The 24733-nt window shown below is 42.0% G+C and overlaps 1 protein-coding gene across 4 annotated transcripts in view; it reads left to right on the top strand.

Annotated features, from left to right (window-relative positions):
- Positions 1 to 24733, top strand: part of LOC118076759 (uncharacterized) — a 49501-nt gene that overhangs the window by 12129 nt on the left and 12639 nt on the right. For all 4 annotated transcript variants that reach the window (XM_035099744.3, XM_035099745.3, XM_035099743.3 and 1 more), the window contains 4 exons: positions 9544 to 9713; positions 15812 to 15966; positions 16460 to 16537; positions 23978 to 24167. In XM_035099744.3, coding sequence (XP_034955635.2) covers positions 9544 to 9713; positions 15812 to 15966; positions 16460 to 16537; positions 23978 to 24167 — 593 coding nt within the window. The remainder of the gene's footprint in view (positions 1 to 9543; positions 9714 to 15811; positions 15967 to 16459; positions 16538 to 23977; positions 24168 to 24733) is intronic.

Raw genomic sequence — 24733 nt, 5'->3', positions numbered from 1 at the left:
AGGCACCATGGTGCCTGCAAAGGCTTTCACTGGTGCCCTGGGCAGGTGATCCAGGTTCTGAGGTTTCATTGGGGGGGGGGCGGGGAGTCCCTAGTCCTCCTAAAAAGAAAGTTATTGAGCAAAATGTGAAAGCACCTTCTAAGCAATTTCTGTGAAATGAGATCAGGTATGGGCACCTTGTAGTGGTTCTGAGGAATGTTCCTTGCTGCTATTAGATAGCAACAGCATCAGTGTATGTTTGTGTAAATCAATATTCAGGACCAGTTAATGATCAGGACCAGTAGGTCATTGTTGACTTAGTATGGTAAGCATAAGATTGTTAGGGAGGCCGTCTTGTCTAATTTTGTCTTACACCACACACTCCCTGGCAGCCATTTTGTTATGTCACATCCCCACATAGCAGCTATTTTTTTGACTGGCGCCTCCACACCCTCAAAATTTGATATATGCCTGTGGGTCCAGAAAAATCCCCCCTTCCAATTCTACACACAGAAACTGACTGTACGGGCAGATGAAAATTACTTCAGTAGTGGTGATGAGACATCTGAGGGCAGAAGGCTTGCTTTCAGGGTGCCAGGCGGCCGAAATGGTGCACACAGCTCTGTGTCCTCCCCCACCCCATTGCCCCCCCCCCACTCACTGCTCTTCCTGGTGCTTGCTCTCTGCCAACTTGGAACATATACTGTAATGTGACACTAATGGCGTGAGCAGCCATCGCATCAGTAGAGCCATGCCTGTGATACCTATTGGAACCTGTTGTGTTGAATCCATTGTCAGTCATACTCAGAGTAGGCCCATTGAAATTAATCAACATGATTAGCTTAGGTCTATTCATTTCAGTGGGTTTACTCTGAAAAGAATTAGCACTGTGATACAGGCAGTTATACATATTGTGTAATTTTTCCTGCCTCAAAAATAGGTAAATCCACATCTATCTATCGTCTACTTATTGTCAGCAAAAATCATCCCCCCCCCAGCAGAATCCTTTGCTGAATCCAAGTCACTTCTATGAACAGAAGGATGCCTTCTGTTCACAGAAGATCTGGATCCAACCTGCCATGGAGGGGCGGGGGCAGAGCTGCTATACTACCTTCTGGGCAGGTAGGTTGCTACTGCATCCAGCGAGGCAGGGGGAGGGAGGTTGGAGTGGTGCAAATGCACTGGTGAAGCCATTCCTGCACTCCTGCTGGTGTGTTTGCACTGTGCCAGTCTCCCTGCCGCTTTACCCCTCCTGCTCCTACTGGTAGGCAAGAGCAACTTTCCCGCTGAGAAGCTAGAAAAGAGCAGCTCTGCCCCACTGTGTGAGCCATTTCTGGCTACAGAGCCATGGCTTCTTATCTTTGGATAATGAAGGAGCCTTGACATTTTTCTACAGAAAAATTAAGCTTCCTGCTCATTTTGCTACTTACTTCCTTAAATAGGAAAAATGAAAACAAAACGATGTTTGTTTAAAGTGCCAGATCTCATTGCATGAAAGTGTGCCAGCTCCTGCTGGTGAATTTCTGAGAAAAGGAGTGTGCTTAGGACTGTGGCTAGGGAGGAAAACAAACTGAAGGTCAACTGCTGTAGCAGGTACACCTGCGCTTGTGTCACATTCCCACACTGAATTCCAAAGCAAATACTGAACACCTTGGGCAAACAAAGGCGGGCAATTAGACAAAGCCAAGTGCTGCCATGCACTAATGCTGCATAAATGTTGTAGAAGTGAATGCCTCTTTGAGTTTTGTGCTTTGTTTTTAATAACCAAGGTTAGTGTTATGCCTGATCTTTGAATCTTTTCAGAAAACTTCTGATTTGTTTTGTTGTTGAAGCAGCTTGCAAACAAGAGAGAAAAGAGCAAATTTATGGCAGTAGTTTCAGTAAGAGCAGGGAACAGGTGAACTTATGTAGGAACTTCAGTAAATAAGCCAAAACAATAAAATAAGTTTGGTTTCCTGGAGGGCAGGTAATGCAGAGGTCTTTGACCTTTGTGGTGAACTTTCCGGTGACTTGGATGCAGCCAGGATTGCCCTACATATCTTTTATTTCTTTTGATTTTCTGAAGTGAATGCTTTCTGCATGGTTGGTGTTGCAAACAAGGTTTAAACTTTATGGGAAGAAAATTGAAGGAAATAATGATTGAGCAGGAGGAAACAAGGAAATAACTTTCAAGCAATAAGATTGCCAGGATTCAAAGAGGCTGACGTGAAGCTGGGAATACACTCTGAGCCTTACCTTCCAAACACTCACCACTTTCGGTGCTGCATACAGATTGAGGCCAAAGCTGCACCATGCATTTAAAACACTATTATACCACTTCAATAGTTGAGGATGCTGAGAGTTGATAGGGGACCTGTATTACTCTCACAGAGCTACAATTCCCAGAGTTCCATGGGAAGAGGGATCAGTTTTTAAACCAGTTGGGAAATGGTAGCTCTGTGAGGGGAATAGGGAAACCATGATTGTTAAAGTAGTATAATACTGTTTTAAATGTGTGGTGCAGATGTGGCCTAAATTGTACCTAAAACAACACTCTTCTTTCATAGCTGCCAAGTTATCCCTTTTTTACAGGGATTTTCCCTTATGCTGAATAGGCTTCCTCGCGAGAAAAGGGAAAACTTGGCAGCTATGTCTTCTTTCCAACAATTGAATCTTGCTTAACAGATTCCGAATGTTTTCATAGACAAAGGACAAGCTACAGAGGGTTGCTTGTGCTTTCATGGGCTAGGAGTGGGGCCAAAGAGAAGCTTTGGGGAGCACTCTACCATGGAAAAAGCAGTGCTGGAAACAGCCATAGATGGGACAGGAAAAGGAGGAGGCTTCTATGAGTTGAAGACCATATTAAAAAACTGAAAGACCCTAACACCATCATACATGGGTGTTTAGAGGGTGCTAGTGTACAAAAAATGTCCCCTGATTCCACCTTCCACACTAAGGCTGGACGGCAGGTAATACCTTCCCTCCCTCATCTTTTCTTGTTTTGGAAAAGCTAAACTAATAAATTGGTAACAGTTTGTTTGCACAGCTTATAACAGATGACTCTGCTTTGAAAGAGCACTTGATCTGTGAGCTGTTTGTGCCAAGCAAAACTTCACCCCTAAATAAAACACTCTTGAACACAGGAAGATGATTTGCAGCCCTAAAAATGGTACTGATTCTCATAGAATAATGTGTATTCATGCAGTGAGTATTTGCTATGAAGCTCACTGGGTAAACTTGAGATGGTGACTCCAGCCTCACCTACCTCACAGGATTGTTAAGAGGATAAAATAAGGACAGTGAAAGACTCTGAATGCTGTCTCTGAGCTTGGATGAAGGGTGGTATTAAAACGTTCTAACTTCAGTGGAGGGTCCACAGCTGCTCATGGGGGAGTTTATATGGTGGTGTGATCAACCACATACCAGGAAGGGCGAAGATGGATAAATTAAGAGCTGTTGAGGCTTTGAGGGTGAGCCAATAAGACACATGATTGGTATACGGGAGACTATTGCCGAATTAACATGGCTCTGTCCCAGCTATTGAAAAGAGCCAGGTTCAAGGCTCCAAACTGGGCTCCTGACCATCAAAATATACAGAAAATGGTTTAATCTCAAACTGCATATTTCCAAACCATTTTATCTGTACCAATCCATACCATTAACCGTGGGATTCATATTCAATTTATTTATGCACATATGGAATATCTATCGTTTTTCCTTTTTTGAAATAGACAGGATCAAATGCTGTGCCAGGTGATTAGTCACTGTTGGGAAACATGGGTATGGCCAGGACTTTTGTTGGGGGGGCGGGGACAGAACCGACGTGATTGGTCAGTTAGTTAAGTATTTCTATTGTTTTTATTGCTCTAAGAGAGCAAGAGAGGCAGCTCCCCCCGTCCCCCCCCTTAGCTACATCCGTGTTGGGAACCAATTATGAGTTTTTAAATGTGTAGGGCATGTAGCAATTTTCATCAAACTTTTGCTACCTCCTTGCACTGTTTCTTGGCCAAGTCTCTTTAACAGTTTACTCAACAGCTGAATGCTAATTCCGTTGCTATGTACACTAGTGAGTGACGATAACAGGACACACATGAGGAGAGTCAAGTCAAACCCTTCAAAGAGCCCTTTCCTTGTAAATACGTCTGGATGACTTACTCAGTTCTTGAGAACCTCTTCCCACAATACTGCTGACAACAGGAATCAAATGGCTCAACCCCCCCCCCCATTAAAGCAGTTTCATTAAAACAAAGTGTTTAGCTCTTTCTGCTACATGCTAGGGATGCTAAAGCCTGGGACTTTTATCTCTCTTTCCTTGGCCACAGCACATGTGGGGGCTGCTAGTCAGTCACCTGTAGCTTAACATATCCTGACTGAAGGATCTGGGTTCTTAAACACAAGAAAGAGACCAGGGGAATACAAAGGAGGTATCAGCTGGGAGTGAACTACAGGGAATAAAATCATTTTCATCAGTTGAGGATTAAAAGCTGTTTCCTCTGAGAAGGACGGCGGGCTTGGACACTTTTGGATACTGCCAGGATTGTATTTGGCAGGAATGCTGGGCTTTTAACAAGCCTGAGGCTATGTGAATATGCATATAATTTCAGGTGGTTATTCTTTTTTTGTTGGGATGTTAATAGGTTTTTTAATGCTAGGGCTAATATGCTGGGTCTTGCGCACAGAGTCAAGCAGTGCAGAACTAATTAGCTGACATCACCAGCACTGTTCTGCTGGCCGTGGAGGAAGTTGATACAAGGGAGCTGAACAGCACAATCTGATTCTAGGAATGAAACCGGGCATGACCGACAGCTCAGCTATTCTTCATGCAAGGCTGGACCTAGTTGTGAGCAACGGTCCTCAAGTTCCTCAAATCTGATTAGTTTGTTAGGCTGGAAACAAAGGTAGCTATTGTATTAATTTGACACTTCTGCTTTTTTTATTTATCTAGACAAATACCAGCCTTCATCAAACAGATTCCAGACTAGTTTACAATAAAACAAAGTAAGCCACAACATGCAAAAACAAGATTTTTAAAAGCAGCAGTGAAATGTAATAAAGAAAATGTTTTACTGCTCTTAAGATCATAGAATCATAGAATTGGAAGAGACCACAAGGGCCATCCAGTCCAACCCCTTGCCAAGCAGGAAATATTGGTCCTCATGTGAAAACAGTGATGGCATAAGTGAGAGACCATCAGTATCAAAGTAAGAATTTGTCAGTTTTTTGTTTCTTATTTTTCCAGTGTTAAGTTCATATTGCTACATTTCCATATCAATTTTTTAAAGCCTTCACAAAACTTCACTAGCATTTTAGTGCACAATTGTTCTAATAAACTTTTGTTTGCACTTTTTCTTAATAAGCACATTTCTTCAAACAATTCCCCAATATAAAATAGTTTGTGTGCTTGTTATTGCTATGGACATTTCCCCTAGTATATGAATTTCTGTACACATTTTGTCTGAGAACTGCATCACAAAATTCAGATAAATGTGAATTTTGAAGGATAGCTGCATCTCAGGTAGCAGATTGTTATGGGAAGTAAGAATTACCGTAGGTAAGAATTTCTCCCCCTTCCCTAATAATATGAGGTGCTAAGGTTAGGAATTAAAGTGGTGCCTCAGGTTAAGTACTTAATTGGTTCTGGAAGTCTGTACTTAACCTGAAGCGTACTTAACCTGATGATAATAATAATAATAATAATAATAATAATAATAATAATAATAATAATAATAATTTATTATTTCTACCTCTCCCATCTGGCTGGGTTTCCCCAGCCACTCTGGGTGGCTTCCAACAGAAAAATAAAGCACAGTGATATATTAAACATTAAAAGCTTCCCTAAACAGGGCTGCCTTCAGATGTCTTCTAAAAGTCTGGTAGTTGTTTTCCTCTTTGACATCTGATGGGAGGGCGTTCCACAAGGCAGGCGCCACTACCGAGAAGGCCCTCTGTCTAGTTCCCTGCAACTTGGCTTCTCTCAATGAGGGAACCGCCAGAAGGCCCTTGGTGCTGGACCTCAGTGTTCGGGCAGAATGATGGAGGTGGAGACGCTCCTTCAGGTATACTGGACTGAGGCCATTTAAAGGTCAGCACCAACACTTTGAATTGTGCTCGGAAACGTACTGGGAGCCAATGTAGATCTTTCAAGACTGGTGTTATGTGGTCTTGGTGGTTGCTCCCAGTCATCAGTCTAGCTGCCACTTTCTGGATTAGTTGTAGTTTCCAAGTCACCTTCAAAGGTAGCCCCACGTAGAGTGCATTGCAGTAGTCTAAGCGAGAGATAACTAGAGCATGCACCACTCTGGCGAGACAGTCTGCGGGGAGGTAGGGTCTCAGCCTGCGTACCAGATGGAGCTGATAGACAGCTGCCCTGGACGCAGAATTGACCTGTGCCTCCATGGACAGCTGTGAGTCCAAAATGACTCCCAGGCTGCACACCTGGTCCTTCAGGGGCACAGTTACCCCATTCAGGACCAGGGAGTCCTCCACACCTGCCCGCCTCCTGTCCCCCACAAACAGTACTTCTGTCTTGTCAGGATTCAACCTCAATCTGTTAGCCGCCATCCATCCTCCAACTGCCTCCAGGCACTCACACAGGACCTTCACTGCCTTCACTGGTTCTGATTTGAAAGAGAGGTAGAGCTGGGTATCATCTGCATACTGATGGACACCCAGCCCAAAGCCCCTGATGATCTCTCCCAGCAGCTGCATGTAGATGTTAAAAAGCATGGGGGAAGAGGACAGAACCCTGAGGCACCCCACAAGTGAGAGCCCAGGGGTCTGAACACTCATCCCCCCCACCACTTTCTGAACACGGCCCAGGAGGAAGGAGCGGAACCACTGTATAATTGTGCCCCCAGCTCCCAACCCCTCTAGACGGTCCAGAAGGATGTTATGGTCGATGGTGTCAAAAGCCGCTGAGAGATCCAGCAGGACTAGGAAACAGCTCTCACCTTTGTCCCTAGCCTGCTGGAGATCATCAACCAGTGCGACCAAGGCAGTTTCAGTCCCATGATGAGGCCTGAATCCCGACTGGAAGGGATCCAAATGGTCTGCTTCTTCCAGGCGTGCCTGGAGTTGTTCAGCAACCACTTGCTCAATCACCTTGCCCAAGAATGGAAGATTTGAGACTGGGTGATAGTTGGCCATATTGGCCGCATCTAAAGAGAGTTTTTAAAGAAGCGGTTTAATAACCTCCTCTTTCAGCGGGTCTGGGAAGGCTCCCTCGTGGAGAGAAGCATTCACCAACCCGCAAAGCCCATCGCCCAGCCCTTCCCGGCTAGCTTTTATAAGCCAGGATGGGCAAGGATCAAGGAGACAGGTGATTGGTTTCACTCGTCCAAGCAGCCTGTCCACATCCTCGGAGGTAACAGATTGGAATTTATCCCACGCAACTGGACTAGACAGACCTCCAGCACTCCCCTGCCCCGGCCCTGCGCCCATGGTGGAGTCTACCTCTTTCCTGAGCGACTTTATCTGCAAAAAACTTTGCAAAATCGTTGCAGGAGATCATGTGGCCCATACTGGGCCCTGATTGAGCTGGTGGTTCCACTAAACTGCGAACCACCTAAAAAAGTCTCCTGCTACTGTTTTCTGCAGATGCAATAGAGGCGGTGAAGAAAGTCTTCTTCGCCGTCGCTACCGCCACTTGGTAGGCTCGACATTGAGCTCTAACCCGTGTCCGGTCAGCTTCAGAATGAGTTATCCACCACCGGCGCTCTAGCCGTCTCAGCGATTGTTTCATTGCCCTCAGATCCGTGGAAAACCTTTGCAATCGGAGAGGGTGCTTTGGAGCCAAACAGTCAATAGCCCTGGTTAACTCCACATTCCAGCGGGCCATCAGGGAATCGGCTGAAAGGCCATCAACATGGGATAAAGCATCCCCTACCACTCTCTGGAAACCATTTGGATCCATTAAGTGGCGGGGGCGGACAATCCAAATAGGTCCCACCTCCCTGCAGAGAGGAAGGGGCACGGAGAAGTCCAGTTGCACCAGGTAGTAATCTGACCATGGCACTTTGTTAGTTTCGCCTTTACTCAATGTCAGATCACCAACATCCATTGAGGTAAACACCAGGTCCAAGGCATGTCCGCGGCTATGAGTTGGGCCAGACATATTCAGGGACAGCCCCATGGAGGCCATGCTTTCCACGAAGTCCCGAGCGGCCCCTTGTAAGGTCGTGTCGACATGGATACTAAAATCCCCTAGGGCAACCAAATTAGGTGTCTCCAGGAGAACATCTGCCACGACCTGAAGCAGCTCAGGAAGGGAATCCTTGGTGCAGCGGGGAGGTCGGTACACCAGAAAGAATCCTGTACTGCCCCTATTGCCCAACTTCCAGAACATGCACTCAGAGAACTGGGTCTTCCCAATAGGACGCCTGGTGCAAACTAATGACTTCCTAAAAATCATTGCAACCCCCCCTCCCCGTCCAGAGGACCTGGATTGCTGTGTGTAAGAGAAACCTGGTGGACAAGCAGCAGCTAAAACAGGCCCATCTGCTTCCTCCAACCAAGTCTCTGTTACACATGCCAGATCAAGTCAAGTCAAGTCAAGTGAACTTTCCCATTAAAAGTAATGGAAAGTGGATTAATCCGTTCCAGACGGATCCGCGGAGTACTTAACTTGAAAGTACTCAACCTGAAGTGTACTTAACCCGAGGTATGACTGTAATTTCCTAATTCCTGGGTTTGAGACCAGGTAGGCTCTGTATGTTTGTTAGTGCATTCACTGGGATTCTAGTGCATTCACTAGAATTTCCTCCTTGCCCAAGACTCCCCTCCCCCCACGTTTTCTGTTAAGTTTCTATGATAGGTATGGGTTGTCTTTGTGCTAGATGTTGTGCTTTTCAAAAACTATTTTCATTGGTTTATCCATTTTCATATACAAAAAGTGTCTCAAACATCTTTGAATGAATGAATGAATGAATGAATGAATGATGGATCCCAATAGGATGGTGTAGGTCTCCTTTCATGCCTTCTGTCCCATTTTATTCTCCCCTCCCCACCTTGTTGCTGTAGTGTATCCCATGCAAAGGGGCAGGTTATCCGTAGGGATGATTCCCTACGCTGCTTCACAATTCCAGGAGCGCTTTCTACAGTTGTGTATCCTCTGCTCATCTGCACTACCACCACAAACAAAGGCCTTTGGCATATAAACTTTAGCATTATGAGAACGTCTGTTTTGATTTACATCAGCACGCTAGTGTGTAGCCCTCTTAAGGTTTTCAAACTAGCTTGAATCCATGTGCTGGAGGAAAGTGGAGTTAAAGATCAAGCTGTTGTGGCTATGCTTCTGAACGTATGATGTGATTGTGTATTTCCATTGATGTCCATAAATCCTTAGGAGTAATAAGATTTGGCATTGGAGGCTACTTGACTGCATAATAAGTACTATTGATAGCATATTCCAGGAACACATTATTCTTCTAGACATACTTAACTCTTGACTTGTCTTTATTTTTGACTTTCGTGGCAAAGCCTTTGTTTGCCTCAATATTATTTCTATTGTTTAGTTAAAAAGTAATAATAATAAAATGCTATAAGTATCAGTCTGCAGATTTAAAAACCTGGCTTCTCTATCCCCAGGGAAGGAGATCCACCTGACGAACTGCCACTGCTTGAACGATGAGTGGTTGATCAGTTTGGGGAGTCACCACCCCCAATGTTTCACTCTTGATCATTGCCACGATGAAGCCCAGAGAATTACTGATGTGGGATTAAAGCAGTTCTTCCAGCACTGTGGAGAATCTCTTAAGGTAGCACTGTGCTTTTGGAGAAACGTCATTTTGTCTCTGCAATTGCCGTAAAACTTTAATAATGAATAACTTTTTTATTATTAGCATTTTACTTAGAGCTTGGACTGTGGCTTTCTATGTGAACTTAATTTTAAAAACCTTTAGAAATAATAACCTATACTATGTACATCAAAAGTGGGGATGCAGAGGCCCCCCAGATGTTGTGCACTACAGCTGCCATCATCCCTGATGATTAGTCAGGCTGGCGGGGCTAACAGAAGCCCCACCACCTTTTAGAGGCATGTTTTCCCAGAGGGGCAAGAGGTCCTCCACACATTGGCTTGATGAAATGCCATATGAAAGGTCTCCCCACCCTCCATTAAACAGCTTGTCTGGCCCTGCCGGCTGCCCCTCATGCTGAACAAACACAAACCCTTGTGTTGCAAAATGTGACAATCTACAAAAATGCAAACACAACACGCTGGCTAATAACTGTTAGTAAATATATACGGTAATTGGTTTGTCATTCAAAATATACAAATAAGCCACTTCAAAACAATATATATATATATATATATGTATGTATGTATATATATATATATATGTATGTATGTATATATATATATATCATACAACACATCTCACAAAAGATACAACTTCAAGTTGTTATATGTATCAGAGTCAAACAAAGATTCAAACAACCAATGGATAGCGAGGAACACCAAAGCGTCTCTCAAAGGAAGACGTCGCTCCAAAGTCTCAAAAGGACAGTGCTTCCGGAATAGTTCAACTTTCGGACTAAAGTCTTCATCAGCTAGAAATAGAATTGCAGGCAATGAATGACAACAAAACTGAGCAACCTGTATGTGAGATATACAGTAGTAGAACAATATATATCTAAAGAGGTACATACCGAATAATTCTCAATGAAATATACATACTAGTGAAGATCATACTAGTGGATCAGTGCTCACTGGATAATGTAGCTCAGGCTTCCCCAAACTTCAGCCCTCCAGATGTTTTGGACTACAATTCCCATCATCGCTGACCACTGGTCCTGTTAGCTAGGGATCATGGGAGTTGTAGGCCAAAACATCTGGAGGGCTGCAGTTTGGGGATGCCTGATGTAGCTGCTGATGCTCACAACACAAACACATAGAACATATAATGTTGACCACAGGTGTTTCAAATAAGAATTGTTGCAGACAATGTAAAGAAACTTAAAGTAACAATATGTTAATTCTGGCATTTAAATGCAAAGATGACCCATAAAATAGAAACTCAAAAGTTTGTTTGTCAATTACCATATCCCTATAGAATATGCATGCTGTAATACCATTTTTAGAATGGTGGCTATAGAATCTGTGGGATCTTTGGCCATTTTTACATAAAAACAAGAATCGGAAAGTAATCTAGTGGCCTCTTCCACATACTGTAGCTGGCATGGCTGCATGTTGGCGGTGACACTAACTGCAGAGTGCATATTACATAGAAAGAGAATACATAATATTCCCTGTTGAATATACACAGTTGCAATAAGTGGCATCCTTACATTCAATAAGTAGTTCTGGTTTACAAAAACAGTCATACCTTGGTTGTCAAATGCTTTTGGAAGTCGAACAGACTTCCGGAATGGATTCCGTTCGACAACCAAGGTACAACTGCATTTGGTAGTAGGACAAAAGATACCACTCCAAGCACTTGGCATATTGGGCAAAATATTCCACAGCTCTGAAGTTTAGTTCCTGTAAAATATTTACTGATTCAGTTTAGAAAAACAAAGCCACATTCTGGATAAGTAATCAGAGAAGCCAGACTTTATGCTGCATTATTTGTAGGTAAATGCTATAAGTCAAGCATCAGAAACAGATGCACCAACTTACAGAAAACAAAATTAAAAAATTCCTTCCAGTAGCACCTTAGAGACCAACTAAGTTTGTCATTGGTATGAGCTTTCATGTGCATGCACACTTCTTCAGATACACTGAAACAGAAGTCACCAACTACAACCTACTGGAGTTAGCTACTCAAATTCTCAAAGGCATGTTCCATCGCAATTTAGCCCTACTGAGGTTTAAACCCACGAGAGGATTTGAAGTCGGGAGGGAGAAGAGGCATGCATTCAAGTCTCGACCCTGAGGTGCACAGAGCCCCTCTTCAAACCTTTGTGCTTTCAGCATAAAGGTGTGAAGAATGTTTCTAAGTGTGTTCAGTTGAACACAGAACTCCCTGCATTTGGGAATCCTGCTTTGTCATGGTTGTTGACCATTGAGGGGCATCTGCATATTCAGATTAATGCATGTAGAAGCTTCCTCCAGACCTTTGTGTTAAGAGGAACCTCCACAAATTGTGATTATGAGGATGCAGCTTGAACTCTCACTCTTAGCCTTCTTTAAGCCCTCACATGCTCTGGTGATGCCTGACTAAAGCTTTGATTGCATACAATCATAGGCGCCAGGTTCCGCCCAACTTTTTTTTGGGGGGGGGGGTCTGCACGTATGTCTGAGTGTGATGTCACACGGCGGAAGGAGGCAACTGTGTGTATGCCCTGCGAGGCCCATCATGGCTGCAGAATATTGAGGGGGCCCAGCCCCCTGCTAGAAAATTGAGGAGGCTCGGCCTCCTGGACCCCCCCCCCATGGCACCCCTGCATACAGATTAGGATAATTTTATTTCTGCATGCAGATTAGGATAATAGTTTATTTCAATTTACTGGTCCTATGAAATATAAAATCTGGTTGGCCTTGTGCATATTTCTCAGCCTAACTAGTCTTTAACTTTATTAAGCACTTTGTATACTGAAAAGTGGGACGCGGGTGGTGCTGTGGGTTAAACCACAGAGCCTATGGCTTGCTGATCAAAAGGTCAGCAGTTCAAATCCCTGCGACGGGTGAGCTCCCATTGCTCGGTCCCAGCTCCTGCCCACCGAGCAGTTCGAAAGCACCTCAAAGTGCAAGTAGATAAATAGGTACTGCTCCGGCGGGAAGGTAAATGGCGTTTCCGTGCGCTGCTCTGGTTCGCCAGAAGTGGCTTAGTCATGCTGGCCACATGACCCAGAAGCTGCATGCTGGCTCCCTCGGCCAGTAAAGCGAGATGAGTGCCACAACCCCAGAGTCGTCCACGACTGGACCTAACGGTCAGGGGTCCCTTTACCTTTACCTCTATACTGAAAAGTATTACAGAATATTATTACTGTACTATTTGGTCTGTCTATGGCTAAAATGGGATAAACTGTTTCTTATTGCCTGTATGTGTTCTTCACCCTTCCTTGGTGTCAATCATGGAGTATTCATACAGTAGTGAATAAAATAAAGGTTTAGTTGAGCAAATCTTGACACAAGCTGAAGCCAAGGACTCTGTGATATCTGTGGAAATGGGCACAGAAGCAGGTGCACTGGACAGGCAATTAAAGCAGACTTGAAAATGGGAGGTGGGATTAGACAAAAGAGGAACTGAAGGAAAATGCCATCTCCTACTGAGGCTAGAAGTAGCATCCTAGAGGGAGGATAGGTGCTGCAGATTTTAAGCAAACACATTATAATGAGATGTGTGGGCTGCTTATATCTACAGATTAATGAACAATTAATATATTGTTCAGTTTTTGAAAACTCATAATGATTAATTGTGTTATTTACTGAATGATTTCAATTCTCATTTGAGTACTTTAAGAGAGAAATTGAGAAAGAGAATGTAAAGGGTCCACAAGAGGGAGCTCATAATGCCATATGATAGATAATACTGTACATAAACTCTTCATATTAATTTAACAAAATATGTACACTCTACGTACAGCTGAGTAATTCATAGAATTGAGTGGTTAAGAGCGGTAGACTCGTAATCTGGGGAACCGGGTTCGCATCTCCGCTCCTCCACATGCAGCTGCTGGGTGACCTTGGGCTAGTCACACTTCTTTGAAGTCTCTCAGTCCCACTCACCTCACAGAGTGTTTGTTGTGGGAGAGGAAGGGAAAGGAGAATGTTAGCCGCTTTGAGACTCCTTCGGGTAGTGATAAAGCGGGATATCAAATCCAAACGGGTCTGGTTGTTGTTGCTCTTCTAAGTAAATAATGTGGGGTTTTTTAAAATGTATTTTTAAACCCTAACCTATGACTTTTACAGCTAGAATGTAGCCTACTGTACAAATGTAAGAATCACATCTATTGCTTAGCCTCCATTGTTGTGCCTTTGAACCTGCCCTCATTTTGTCTCTGACCCCCCCCCCCCGCAAAATATAAACCACTTAAAATCATTGTTAGATGTTGCCCTGCTGGTCTTAAACCATAGATAAAAATATTAGTAATCGGGCACCTCAATTGCTTAAAAAGTGTAGCTGAGTAACAAAATGAGTTTAGTTAATTTATTAAATCTGCATGAATTTACATCTGCATTAAAACAATAGTTTGAAATAGAAACAAATTGTGGCAAAAACACCTTGTAACTTGCAAGGCTGTTGGCATCTCAAAACTGACTTAGGGACACCTGAGGGATTATAAAAAAACGAATGGCAACATTTCATAACACACTTTTTGTTTTTTTATGAATGCAAAGCTCAATGTGGATATTTTCTATCATGTATTTTTAAAGTTGTAAATTTTATACTGGTCATGCCATGGATGTTTACTTGTAAATTTTATAAGTTTTAAAGTTGACCCATTTGTAGCCACACAGATTTCCATCATGAGCACTCTGAAGTTTTATAAATATTGGTTTAGCAATTAAAAGTTAGAGCCTAATAGCCTTCATTAAAGAGACATTACTATTAGCTAACACTGGGGGAGAAATTTGGTTAAGTTTGCATTTAAAGGCAAATTTACTTAATTTCCAGAACAATAAACTAACCAAAATACACCCGTCAAAATTTGCAGTTATCTGAATTTGGCAGTATAGTTTTGCAGCCAAGAAAATGTGTGGAAAATGCATATGCTATTTATATTATTCATTAGATTTGTATCCTCCCCTTCCTTACAAAAGAACCCAGGGTGGCATGTGACTGAGGCAAAGTGTGCAAACAACTGCATTTATTAGTGAACATAACATACAAAAATGCATTTTAGAAATATTAGAAAAAATATGCTTTGCAAGAATGTGTATATTGGGATAAATTTGTGCGGATTAATTCTCATAAGGACTTTTAACAAAATAAATAAATTGCAAACTGATAAAGAAATGTGGAGAACTGAACTTGAGAATGGGAAAATGAGAAAAACCAAAGTGGACAGATTCACCCATCCCAACTGATAGTGAAGTCACTGGATCTACAGCTGCCTGTTAAGAAATAAGTGAAGCTCCAGCTAGCATAAAACAAACCAAAAGAAATGATGTTTTACTTCTTGATTGGAAGGATCCCAGTTTTGTATTTTCTTATGCATTTTACAATATAGTATTTTCGTGATCCATGACATAAGAATTATTTATTGTTAGCTCAAATGAGGGCAAGGAGTGTGTTTGCATGCGACTGCAGTGGAAACAACTTAATGAAGCATGACTGAAGCAGAGCAGGAGATAACAATTTGATATGCAAACCAACAAGATTACTTTGTTTTCTGTGAAATCTGAACAGCCATGAAAGTGCTGAATATTTGCTGCAACTCACAGCTGAGGCTGAAATTAGTGCAGTAGGAATCTCAATAATATTCATTGATCTTACAGACATCTCATTTATGATAAGACCATGGTCTGAAGGCCCATGATACAGCTGCTACCTTTCTGGAGCTAAGCAGGTGTAGAGCTGGTCAGTGGCGACAAACTAGGAACCCTATGTATGCTACCTTGGTAGCATTATATAAATAAATAAATAAATAAAGCATGATTTCATAAAAGCTTTGCCTAGTTAAAAGGAAAATGTGCTGTATAAAATACGTTGGGTTGCATCCAGTTCTGCTGATAGAAGCCTCTGTCAGTAAGAGGACACTGAATACCACCCCCTCTTTTATTATTTATTTATTTATTTATTTATTTATTTCTGGCATTTCTAACCCCTAATTGAGGTTGCTTGAAAATGTTATGACAATATTAAAAAGCATGATGATGATGATGATGATGATGATAATAATAATAATATAATCAAAGAAGAAAAGTTATTTTAATGAACCCACATTTGGAATTTTCTTTTGCACATAGGAACTGAATATAAAAAGCTGCAGTGGTCCTGGATTTAGAGGGAACAAAGTTCTGCTTCATGCAAGCACCTTTTGCCATAACCTGACAACTGTAGATATTAGCTGGACAGGAGCTACTGATTCAGGACTCATTGCCTTAGTAACATCATCTATAAGGTACAATTAAAAACCCAAACATTTGTTGTTCTTCATACTGTTGTGCACATTTGGGTACCATTTTGTAGTATGGATATGTAGAAACAAGGAGATTAAGGGGTCCTCCAGACTAGCTTTTTTTTTAGAATGTATATTGCAACATATTTTGCATTTAACAGGTGAGGATGGAACATGGAGGCTGAGAAATACATGACCAGCCATAGCAAATAATTTGTTAACTAAAGGCCAGCCATAGTAAATGTTTTGTTGTTGTTGTTACTTGCTGCTGTTAAACTGTTGGGAATCAGAAACCCTGTCTATCTATTTCAAGTCTTTGAGAAATCTCCTGGTGTACCATTTGCCTCTGATCTATACTCCCTTTCATTCTTTCAGGTGTCTTCCTATGTAGGTAAAATATCTGTGTAGAGAAATCATAACATAAGCTCAAATCTGGGCTGCATATTCCTTAATTGCTCAAATAAAAGGAGATAATTGTTGTTGCTCTCTGTTTTAGATTGCAGTGCCTTTCTGCTAATGGATGCCGGATTACAGATGATGCAGTAACTGCCTTGATTGAAAAGCATGGGAAAAGGTAATTCATATACCAGCAGTAACTGCACCACAATATGAGTATTTAGTGCTTGTTTCATCACCATAGCTATACAGGATATGGTTCACAAGGTTGTGCGTTTTCTCTCTGAAAACACTGCATTTTATTTATTTGCTGTTGATAGATAAGGACATAAATGGGCCTTGCTGGATCAGACCAAGACCTATCTAGTCCAGCAGATTGTTCCCGCTGTATCCAGATGTCGATGGCTCAAAGTAGAGTATGCGTGCAAAAACATGCCATAATTCACAAATCGTCATCAAAGAAGCAGCTGATATTGTAGAGACATGCTTTGTTGCAGCTGGGCCAGGTGAAGGCGTCTGGTTGTGCTGATGCGGATGCACTATGGTGTTTCTTCTTTCTGCACTCCTTCCAGCACTCCTTCCTCTTCTGGTCACTGCTATGGATACATGACTTGACTGTCTGTCTTCAGGCACAGAGGTCATCTGCAAGCGATTTACAACATGGCAAGGTTGGTGTTGCCAGCTTTCATGTCATGTTTACATACATCTTTGTAATGCAGACTTGGTCTGCCAATTGGCCTAGTCCCTGAAGCCAGTTCCTCATAGAGCACATCCTTGAGGATTCAGCCATCTTCCATTCTTTGGACATGACCAAGCCAGCAATGGGCTTGGGAGAACACATCTTTGTTTAAAACTCTGTCCTGCCATGTGATGCCCAAAATTTTCCTGACGCAGCACATCTGAGGCATCACCCCTGACGGTTGTAAGTTGCCCTTGACTCATAAAACAGTGTGCTCAACGCACGCGCAAAGCCTGGTAGACCTTCATCTTGGCGTTGGATGTTAGCATCACGTTCCTCCATACCCTTTTGCTAATTGCCTTCAGAACAATGTTGCATTATTGAGTGCTGGTGCCTTAAATTAGCACAAACTTTCAATTGCAAAAGTAACTGCTTTTTACATTTTGCTTTGAGCTATTCCTTGGAAATAGTCATTTGACCAATTCAATGCCAAATTATTAAAGCTGAAAGTATGTACAAGGTCTTGGGGTTCTGAATCTATATTTAGAACTTTGCTTCAGGATGAGAACAGAAATCGTGCGGCGGCAGCTGGAGGCCCCATTAGCTAAAGTGGTACCTCAGGTTAAGAACAGTTTCAGGTTAAGAACGGTCCTCCAGAATGAATTAAGTTCTTAACCCGAGGTACCACTGTATTTGCAAATTTCATTGGGTTGTGTGTTTGCCTAGAAAGTTTGTCAGTAAATACTGTCTGTCTCAGGCTGGCTATGACTCAGATACAGCAGGTGCCTGCTCAGGGCAACAAAAAGTTTAGTGGTTAATGTTTTAAAATTAATTTTACCCCTGTGGTGCATTTTATCCAAGGTGTGCTAACAAGACAAATTAAGACAATAAACTTATTAAAAGGCTGCACAATTGTGCTCATTTCACATGCTAGCAAGGTTATGCTACAAGGTTATTCTACAAGGCAGGCTTAAGCAGGATGTGGACCGAGAACTCCCAGAAGTGCAAGCTGGATTTCGAGGGGCAGAGGAACCAGAGACCAAATTGCAAACATGCGCTGGATTATGGAGAAAGCTAGAGAGTTCCGGAAAAACATCTACTTCTGCTTCATTAACTACGCAAAAGCATTTGACTTTGTCAACCACAGCAAACTATGGCAAGCTCTTATAGAAATGGGAGTGCCTGATCACCTCATCTGTCTCCTGAGAAATCTCTATGTGGGACAAGAATCTACAGTTAGAACTGGAAATGGAATAACTGATTGGTTCAAAATTGGGAAAGGAGTATGACAAGGCTGTATATTGTCTATCTGCTTATTTAACTTATATGCAGAATTCATCATGCGAAAGGCTGGACTAGATGAATCCCAAAACGGAATTAAGATTGCCAGAAGAAATATCAACAACCTCAGATAGCAGATGACACAACCTTGATGGCAGAAAGTGAGGAGGAATCAAAGAACCTTTTCATGAGGGTGAAAGAGGAGAACCCAAAATATGGTCTGAAGCTCAACATAAAAAAAAAAGATCATGGCCACTGGTCCCATCACCTCCTGGCAAACAGAAGGGGAAGAAATGGAGGCAGTGAGAGATTTTACTTTCTTGGGTTCCATGATCACTGCAGACTGTGACAGCAGTCACAAAATTAAAAGACACCTGCTTCTTGGGAGAAAATCAATGACAAACCTAGACAACATCTTAAAAAGCAGAGACATCACCTTGCCAACAAAGGTCCATATAGTTAAAGCTATGGTTTTCCCAGTAATGATGTATGGAAGTGAGAGATGGACCATAAAGAAGGTTGATCGCCGAAGAATTGATGCTTTTGAATTCTGGTGCTGGAGGAGACTCTTGAGAGTCCCATGGACTGCAAGAAGATCAAACCTATCCATTCTGAAAGAAATCAGCCCTGAGTGCTCACTGGAAGGACAGATCCTGAAGCTGAGGCTCCAATACTTTGGCCACCTCATGGGAAGAGAAGACTCCCTGGAAAAGACCCTGATGTTGGGAAAGATTGAGTGCACAAGGAGAAAGGGGACAACAGAGGACGAGATGGTTGGACGGTGTTTTTGAAGCTATGAACATGAGTCTGACCAAACTGCGGGAGGCAGTGGAAGACAGGAGTGCCTGACGTGCTCTGGTCCATGGAGTCATGAAGAGTCGGACACAACTAAATGACTAAACAACAACAACAACAACATCATGGGAAATGAATACAATGCAAAACCATTGTTAATAGATGGTATCCACCGTCTGTCAAAGCTTTGCTTATTTCTTTCTCTCTTCAATCTTCGTTTTTCCAGTTATAAGCCAGTCAGGATCTATATTCTGTAATTACAATTTTCTTACAATCCCTGTTACTTTATGCCTCACCCAGTGCTGTCTTGGAACTTTAAAGAGAATGTGCAATAGATGATAGATAGATAGATAGATAGATAGATAGATAGATAGATAGATAGATGATAGATAGTAGATAGATAGTTAGATACTTTATTGTCATTGTACATAGCACAACGAAATTGAATGCCATCCCATAAAAACAAAACAAAACACAATTACAGCCACACACACACACACACACACACACACACACACATACATACACATCCATCACAACTCCCCAAGATCATATTATTTAGTTACAGCATGGTTATAGCTCTTGGATCTAAACTGTTTTTTAATCTATTCGTTCTTGATTTAACTGTTCAGTTAAACCACAGAGCCTAGGGCGGGGTGAGCTCCTGTTGCTCAATCCCAGCTCCTGCCAACCTAGCAGTTCGAAAGCATGTCAAAGTGCAAGTAGATAAATAGGTACCGCTACAGCGGGAAGGTAAACAGCGTTTCCGTGTGCTGCTCTTGTTAGCCAGAAGCGGCTTTGTCATGCTGGCCACATTACCTGGAAGCTGTACGCCGGCTCCCTCGGCCAATAAAGCAAGATGAGCGCGCAACCCCAGAGTCGGTCACGACTGGACCTAATGGTCAGGGGTCCCTTTACCTTTACCATTATCTCTTGCCGGAAGGCAACGGTGCAAAAATACTATATCCAGGATGAGATGAATCCTGTAAAATATTATTTGCTTTTTTAAGGCAACGGGAATTGTATAGTTCTTCCAGAGATGGGAGAGGATGACCGATAATCTTTTGGGCTCTGGTTATGACCTTCTGGAGCACTTTCCTATCCTTTACTGTGCAGCTAGAAAACCAAAGCATAGATTCAGTATGTAAGAATGCTCTCTATGGAGCCTCGGTAGAAGGACACCAGCAGTCTCACTCAGCTTGTTCTTTTTTAAAAGTCTGAGGAAATATATTCTCTTCTGGGCCTTCTTTACCAGAGCAGTGGTATTCGTGCTCCAGGTCATACCCTGCTCGATGGTAACACCTAAGAACTTAAATACAGCCACCCTCTCCACCTGGTCCCCGCCAATATACAGGGGCTGAATGGCCGCCTTTTTCTTCCTGTAGTCCACCACCAGTTCCTTGGTCTTGGCAGTATTAAGGACCAGATTATTATCTCCACACCAACCAAAGAGCCGTTCCACCTCGTCCCGATAGGCGGACTCATCCCCCCCCGGAAATGAGTCCCAACCACAGTGGTGTCATCAGCAAACTTGATGATTTCGTTGCTGGAGTGGATAGCTGTGCAATCATACCTATAGAGGGTATAGATCAGGGGACTCAACACACAACCCTGTGGGGAACCAGTGTTAAGGCTAAGGGCTGTGGACATTTATGACCCTACTCTAACCCTCTGGCAAAAAATTCAAAACCCAGAGACAAATGGAATTAGAAAGTCCAAGCGCCTCTAGTTTGGACATCAGTCTATGGCGGAGGGTAGTGTTAAAAGCAGAGCTAAAACGCACGAACAGCAGCCTCGCATAACTCCCCGGCTGCTCCAGATGGGACAGAGCGGCATGGAGAGTGGCAGTGATAGCATCCTCCGTGGCTCTATTTGACCTGTATGCAAACTGGCAGTTGTCAAATGTCAATGGAAGACAGGAAATGATGTAACTGCGTACCAGTTTCTCAAAACACTTCATAATAATCTGAGTAAGTGCAACTGGTCTGTAGTCATTCAAACTACTAATTGTGGATTTTTTTCAGAGGAAAAATAGTTGACAACTTCAGGCAGGGTGGGATAATATTTCCCTTAGTATTAACTTCTGCCCTTCAAATCATACCTGTGTCTATTTTTCATCATCATATGAGCCGTATTCAGGTGTTCTTCAAAATCATGTTGGCAAAGTCACAGTGGGAGAAAGAATTCTGTTTCCAGTTGCTTGGCAGTCCTACATGTGTAATTGGGTCCATGGATTAGAAGATTTATGTTATTGTCTATGGCATCCCAAAATAGAAACATTTAGTATTTGCATGAAGTTGCATCTCCCAGCAGGTTCAGTAACAAATCAATAAGAACTAAACCCATCCTATACCGTGAAATCTGGAAGGTAAGATATGCCAAGTCTGGACTTTTGGCTATTGTATATATGTGCATAAATAAACAAATATGAATTGTGGGTCCATCCCTCCTCCTCCACATAATTCTAGCTTGTTTGTATTTCATTATATCTTAGGTACATAGTAGTTTTTTCATAGTGGTTAGAAAGAAAACCATCATTACACACAGTCTGTAAAGATCTGGCTGCCCCAATTATTTGTTGCATGAGCTCATGCCCACATATACCCCTGCATTAGAAAAAAAACCAAAACCCTATTTCTTGTCCATTAAGAGGCATCTTGATTTAGATGGGTCATTCTACTTACGTGGTTCATTCTGCTTAATACGTATGAAGTATCTGAATCCAAGAGGTTTTTTGTTGTTGTTCAAGCCTTTGGACTTGATGTTCTGTGCTGTTTATTTGAGACTCTGCACAAGACTTTGGGAATTGCTTTTTGTACTTCTCTGTCTAAGCTGTATTGATTTGCTCTAATTCCTTCAATATTTTCAGAATGCTGGCTCTTTCCCCCCACTTTGGATAATTTCTGCTGAAAGAATTGTATTTTATTATTTCCTGTGAGTAACGTTTCCTATTTTAAAAAAACTTGCTCATTGCAACTAATAGCAAAGACAACAACAAAACAATATATGGGAGGTTTTTCTTTTTAAATTAAAGAAGAAGGTATTTCAAAACTGAGGAATGGGAGCTTTCATTCTAATGCAAATAGCAGCTCCAGAAGAGTGAATTTCATCAGGACCACAGCAGGGGAGGAAAAGATTAAAAGCTCCATCAATGCCTGCTACAATCTTGATAATTATAAACCCCCCAGCAGCTACTATATTCATTTTTAAAATGTACATTAAATGTAAATATGTTTTGAATATGTTATGTCTAACTCAAGCTGTAGCGACAGGGGACGGGACTAGCCAGGTAAAGCCTCCAGAGGGGTGCACTTGAGGCTCCCAGCCTGTGTATGTGTGTACACAAATGTCCAAGGGAGGTCTTTGACCTATGTGAAATAAAGCCTAGTTTTGCCTCTGTTCAACCATTACTTTGCACAGGGCTTTCCCCCAGCAGGAACTCATTGGAACTCAGTTCCAGCACCTCTCAGGTGGGTGCCAGTTCCATTATAAGAGAACGAGGTAGGCGTTCATTGTGAGTTCCGGCACTTCTTTTTCTAGAAAAACAGCACTGACTTTGCCATTTAAGCCATTGTGCCAGTGGTCATAGGGTCAGGCAACAGAACCCCAGGGCCCAATGTTAGGGAAGAAACTGTTCCCTTCTAATACTGTAGCACCTGACTTCAGACTTAACATGGCACCCGCAGCTATGTGAAGTGACATAGAGGCAAAACAAGTTTTCCTTGATATCTCCAGCATCAGATTTACTTTTTGATTGTCATGGCTATAAAATTAGAACAGAGCAAGACACAAAATACCTTATTTTAAGTGGCTTAATCAGTATTGGCTCCTGGCCTTGATTGTTAAAAAGATGCCCTCATACCATGACTGGGCTTCTTTCCCCATCATAATTTGACTGTTCTTTATCTTTTTTTTTGCAAAATTTCAGAGCACAGCAGAGTGTGATGATGCTTCTTGCTGATGTGTTTACACATGGCAGATGCACTTTAATGATATGGAATACTCCAGCTGAGTGCAATAAAAGCATACAATGAATTTGTGTTTCATTCAGCACAGAGTGCAAGTATGACTGCGAAGACATCTGCGATAATGCAGGAAAATATAACAGAGCCGCTTAAGACATGGCAGGAGCAACACAGCCAGGAGCTACTGATAAATAAATCAGAACGTCGCCTGCCTGATTTGCTGTCACACATTCGTTTTTATTTCTATTGTTTTCCCAGAGTTTCCTTAGGTTTTCACTTTATGAAAAATATTTTTAACTTCCTTTGTGGGTATAGACTACATGGATTTCTCTCTGGTGAAAAGCTGATTCAAACTTTGGGCCCTTCCAGGAAGTTGTTTATTGCAGGATATCCCACAGATACATTTTTGTTTTTTGTTTTTTTAAAGTAGCCACACAATGTTGTTGGCATCAAAATGTCAGGGTGTATTCTCCCCCCACCCATTTAATCTGGATTTAACCTCTCTGGGGTAAATAAAAACAAAAACCTGTTGACAACCAATCACTTGCAATATTTTATGGCATCAAAAAAGTAATAGCTGATGTTGCTGATCTTGGTGTGAACACAGCGTTATTCTTTTTATAGCATTTCCAATTTGTGAAATTGCTCAAATGAACCTATTTAGAGCACTGGAGATACAATTTCATTAACTCAGTAATTTTATCAATTACTTCCTTAAGCTGTTTCATGTTGGAGTTGTGGAATCAATACAGTTATGATAAGCATAGGTATCCTTATTTTTTTAAAATATACAGTATAAACATTCTGGACAAGTTTATTAAACAGTGGTGGTTTTAATGATCATTGAATTGATAATATTAGAACACCATGTTACTTTTCTCTATTGTGTCTTTTCTAGCCTTAAGAAGCTGGAAATATTTGGATGCCATGCTCTTACTGACAAATGCTTGAGATCCGTGGCTGTGAAGTGTCCAGATCTAGAGGTGCTGAACATTGGCAGAATTCACAAGATTACTGAGGAGTGCTTGGTGAAAGTTGTAAACTCTATGAAAAAGCTAACTAGTGTTAACCTTACAGGGCTCAATATGGTAAGCAGTTTCTCCCCCCCCCCTTGTCCCCCTGTCTTCATTTGTGTGGAATAAATTGTTATGTATGTGCTGAGTGTGGGCAAAAGAAAGACATGAATGATGGGTATTCATGAATTCAAAGGTGTACAGGTTACAAGTTCTTACTGGAAATCTGGAAATCCACTTAGCACTTTTTTTAAAAAAGTTCTAGTTTTCAGTGTTGTGAAGTTAAGTTAGAAAATGGTGATAGCAAGGTGGGTGGAGAGGGTGAGTTAAAAAAATATGGCCACAAATGGAATATAACAGTTTTCATTGGAATTATGCTTGTGACTATATTCAGCAGTGACTAAAATTTGCTTGTGGCAAACTGTGAATGGTTTAAATCAAAGTTTGTCACAAGTTGAGTTAATTCCAGCACAACACTGATTTATTATTAAATACAGCATATTGTCCAACTGTGATATAGCATCAACCATGTTCATGCGCATGGAGTGCAAATTAGGCTAATTGCATTTAACTTGCCTGCTGATGAATGAAGTATTTCCAGCATGAGGGCTCCGTCTGCTGAAGCAGCTACAGAGGGAAGA

Source organism: Zootoca vivipara, chromosome 10, assembly GCF_965207765.1.
Source record: "Zootoca vivipara chromosome 10, rZooViv2.hap1.1, whole genome shotgun sequence".
Taxonomy (NCBI): Eukaryota; Metazoa; Chordata; class Lepidosauria; order Squamata; family Lacertidae; genus Zootoca; species Zootoca vivipara.
This window is presented reverse-complemented; position numbering and strand designations above follow the sequence as displayed.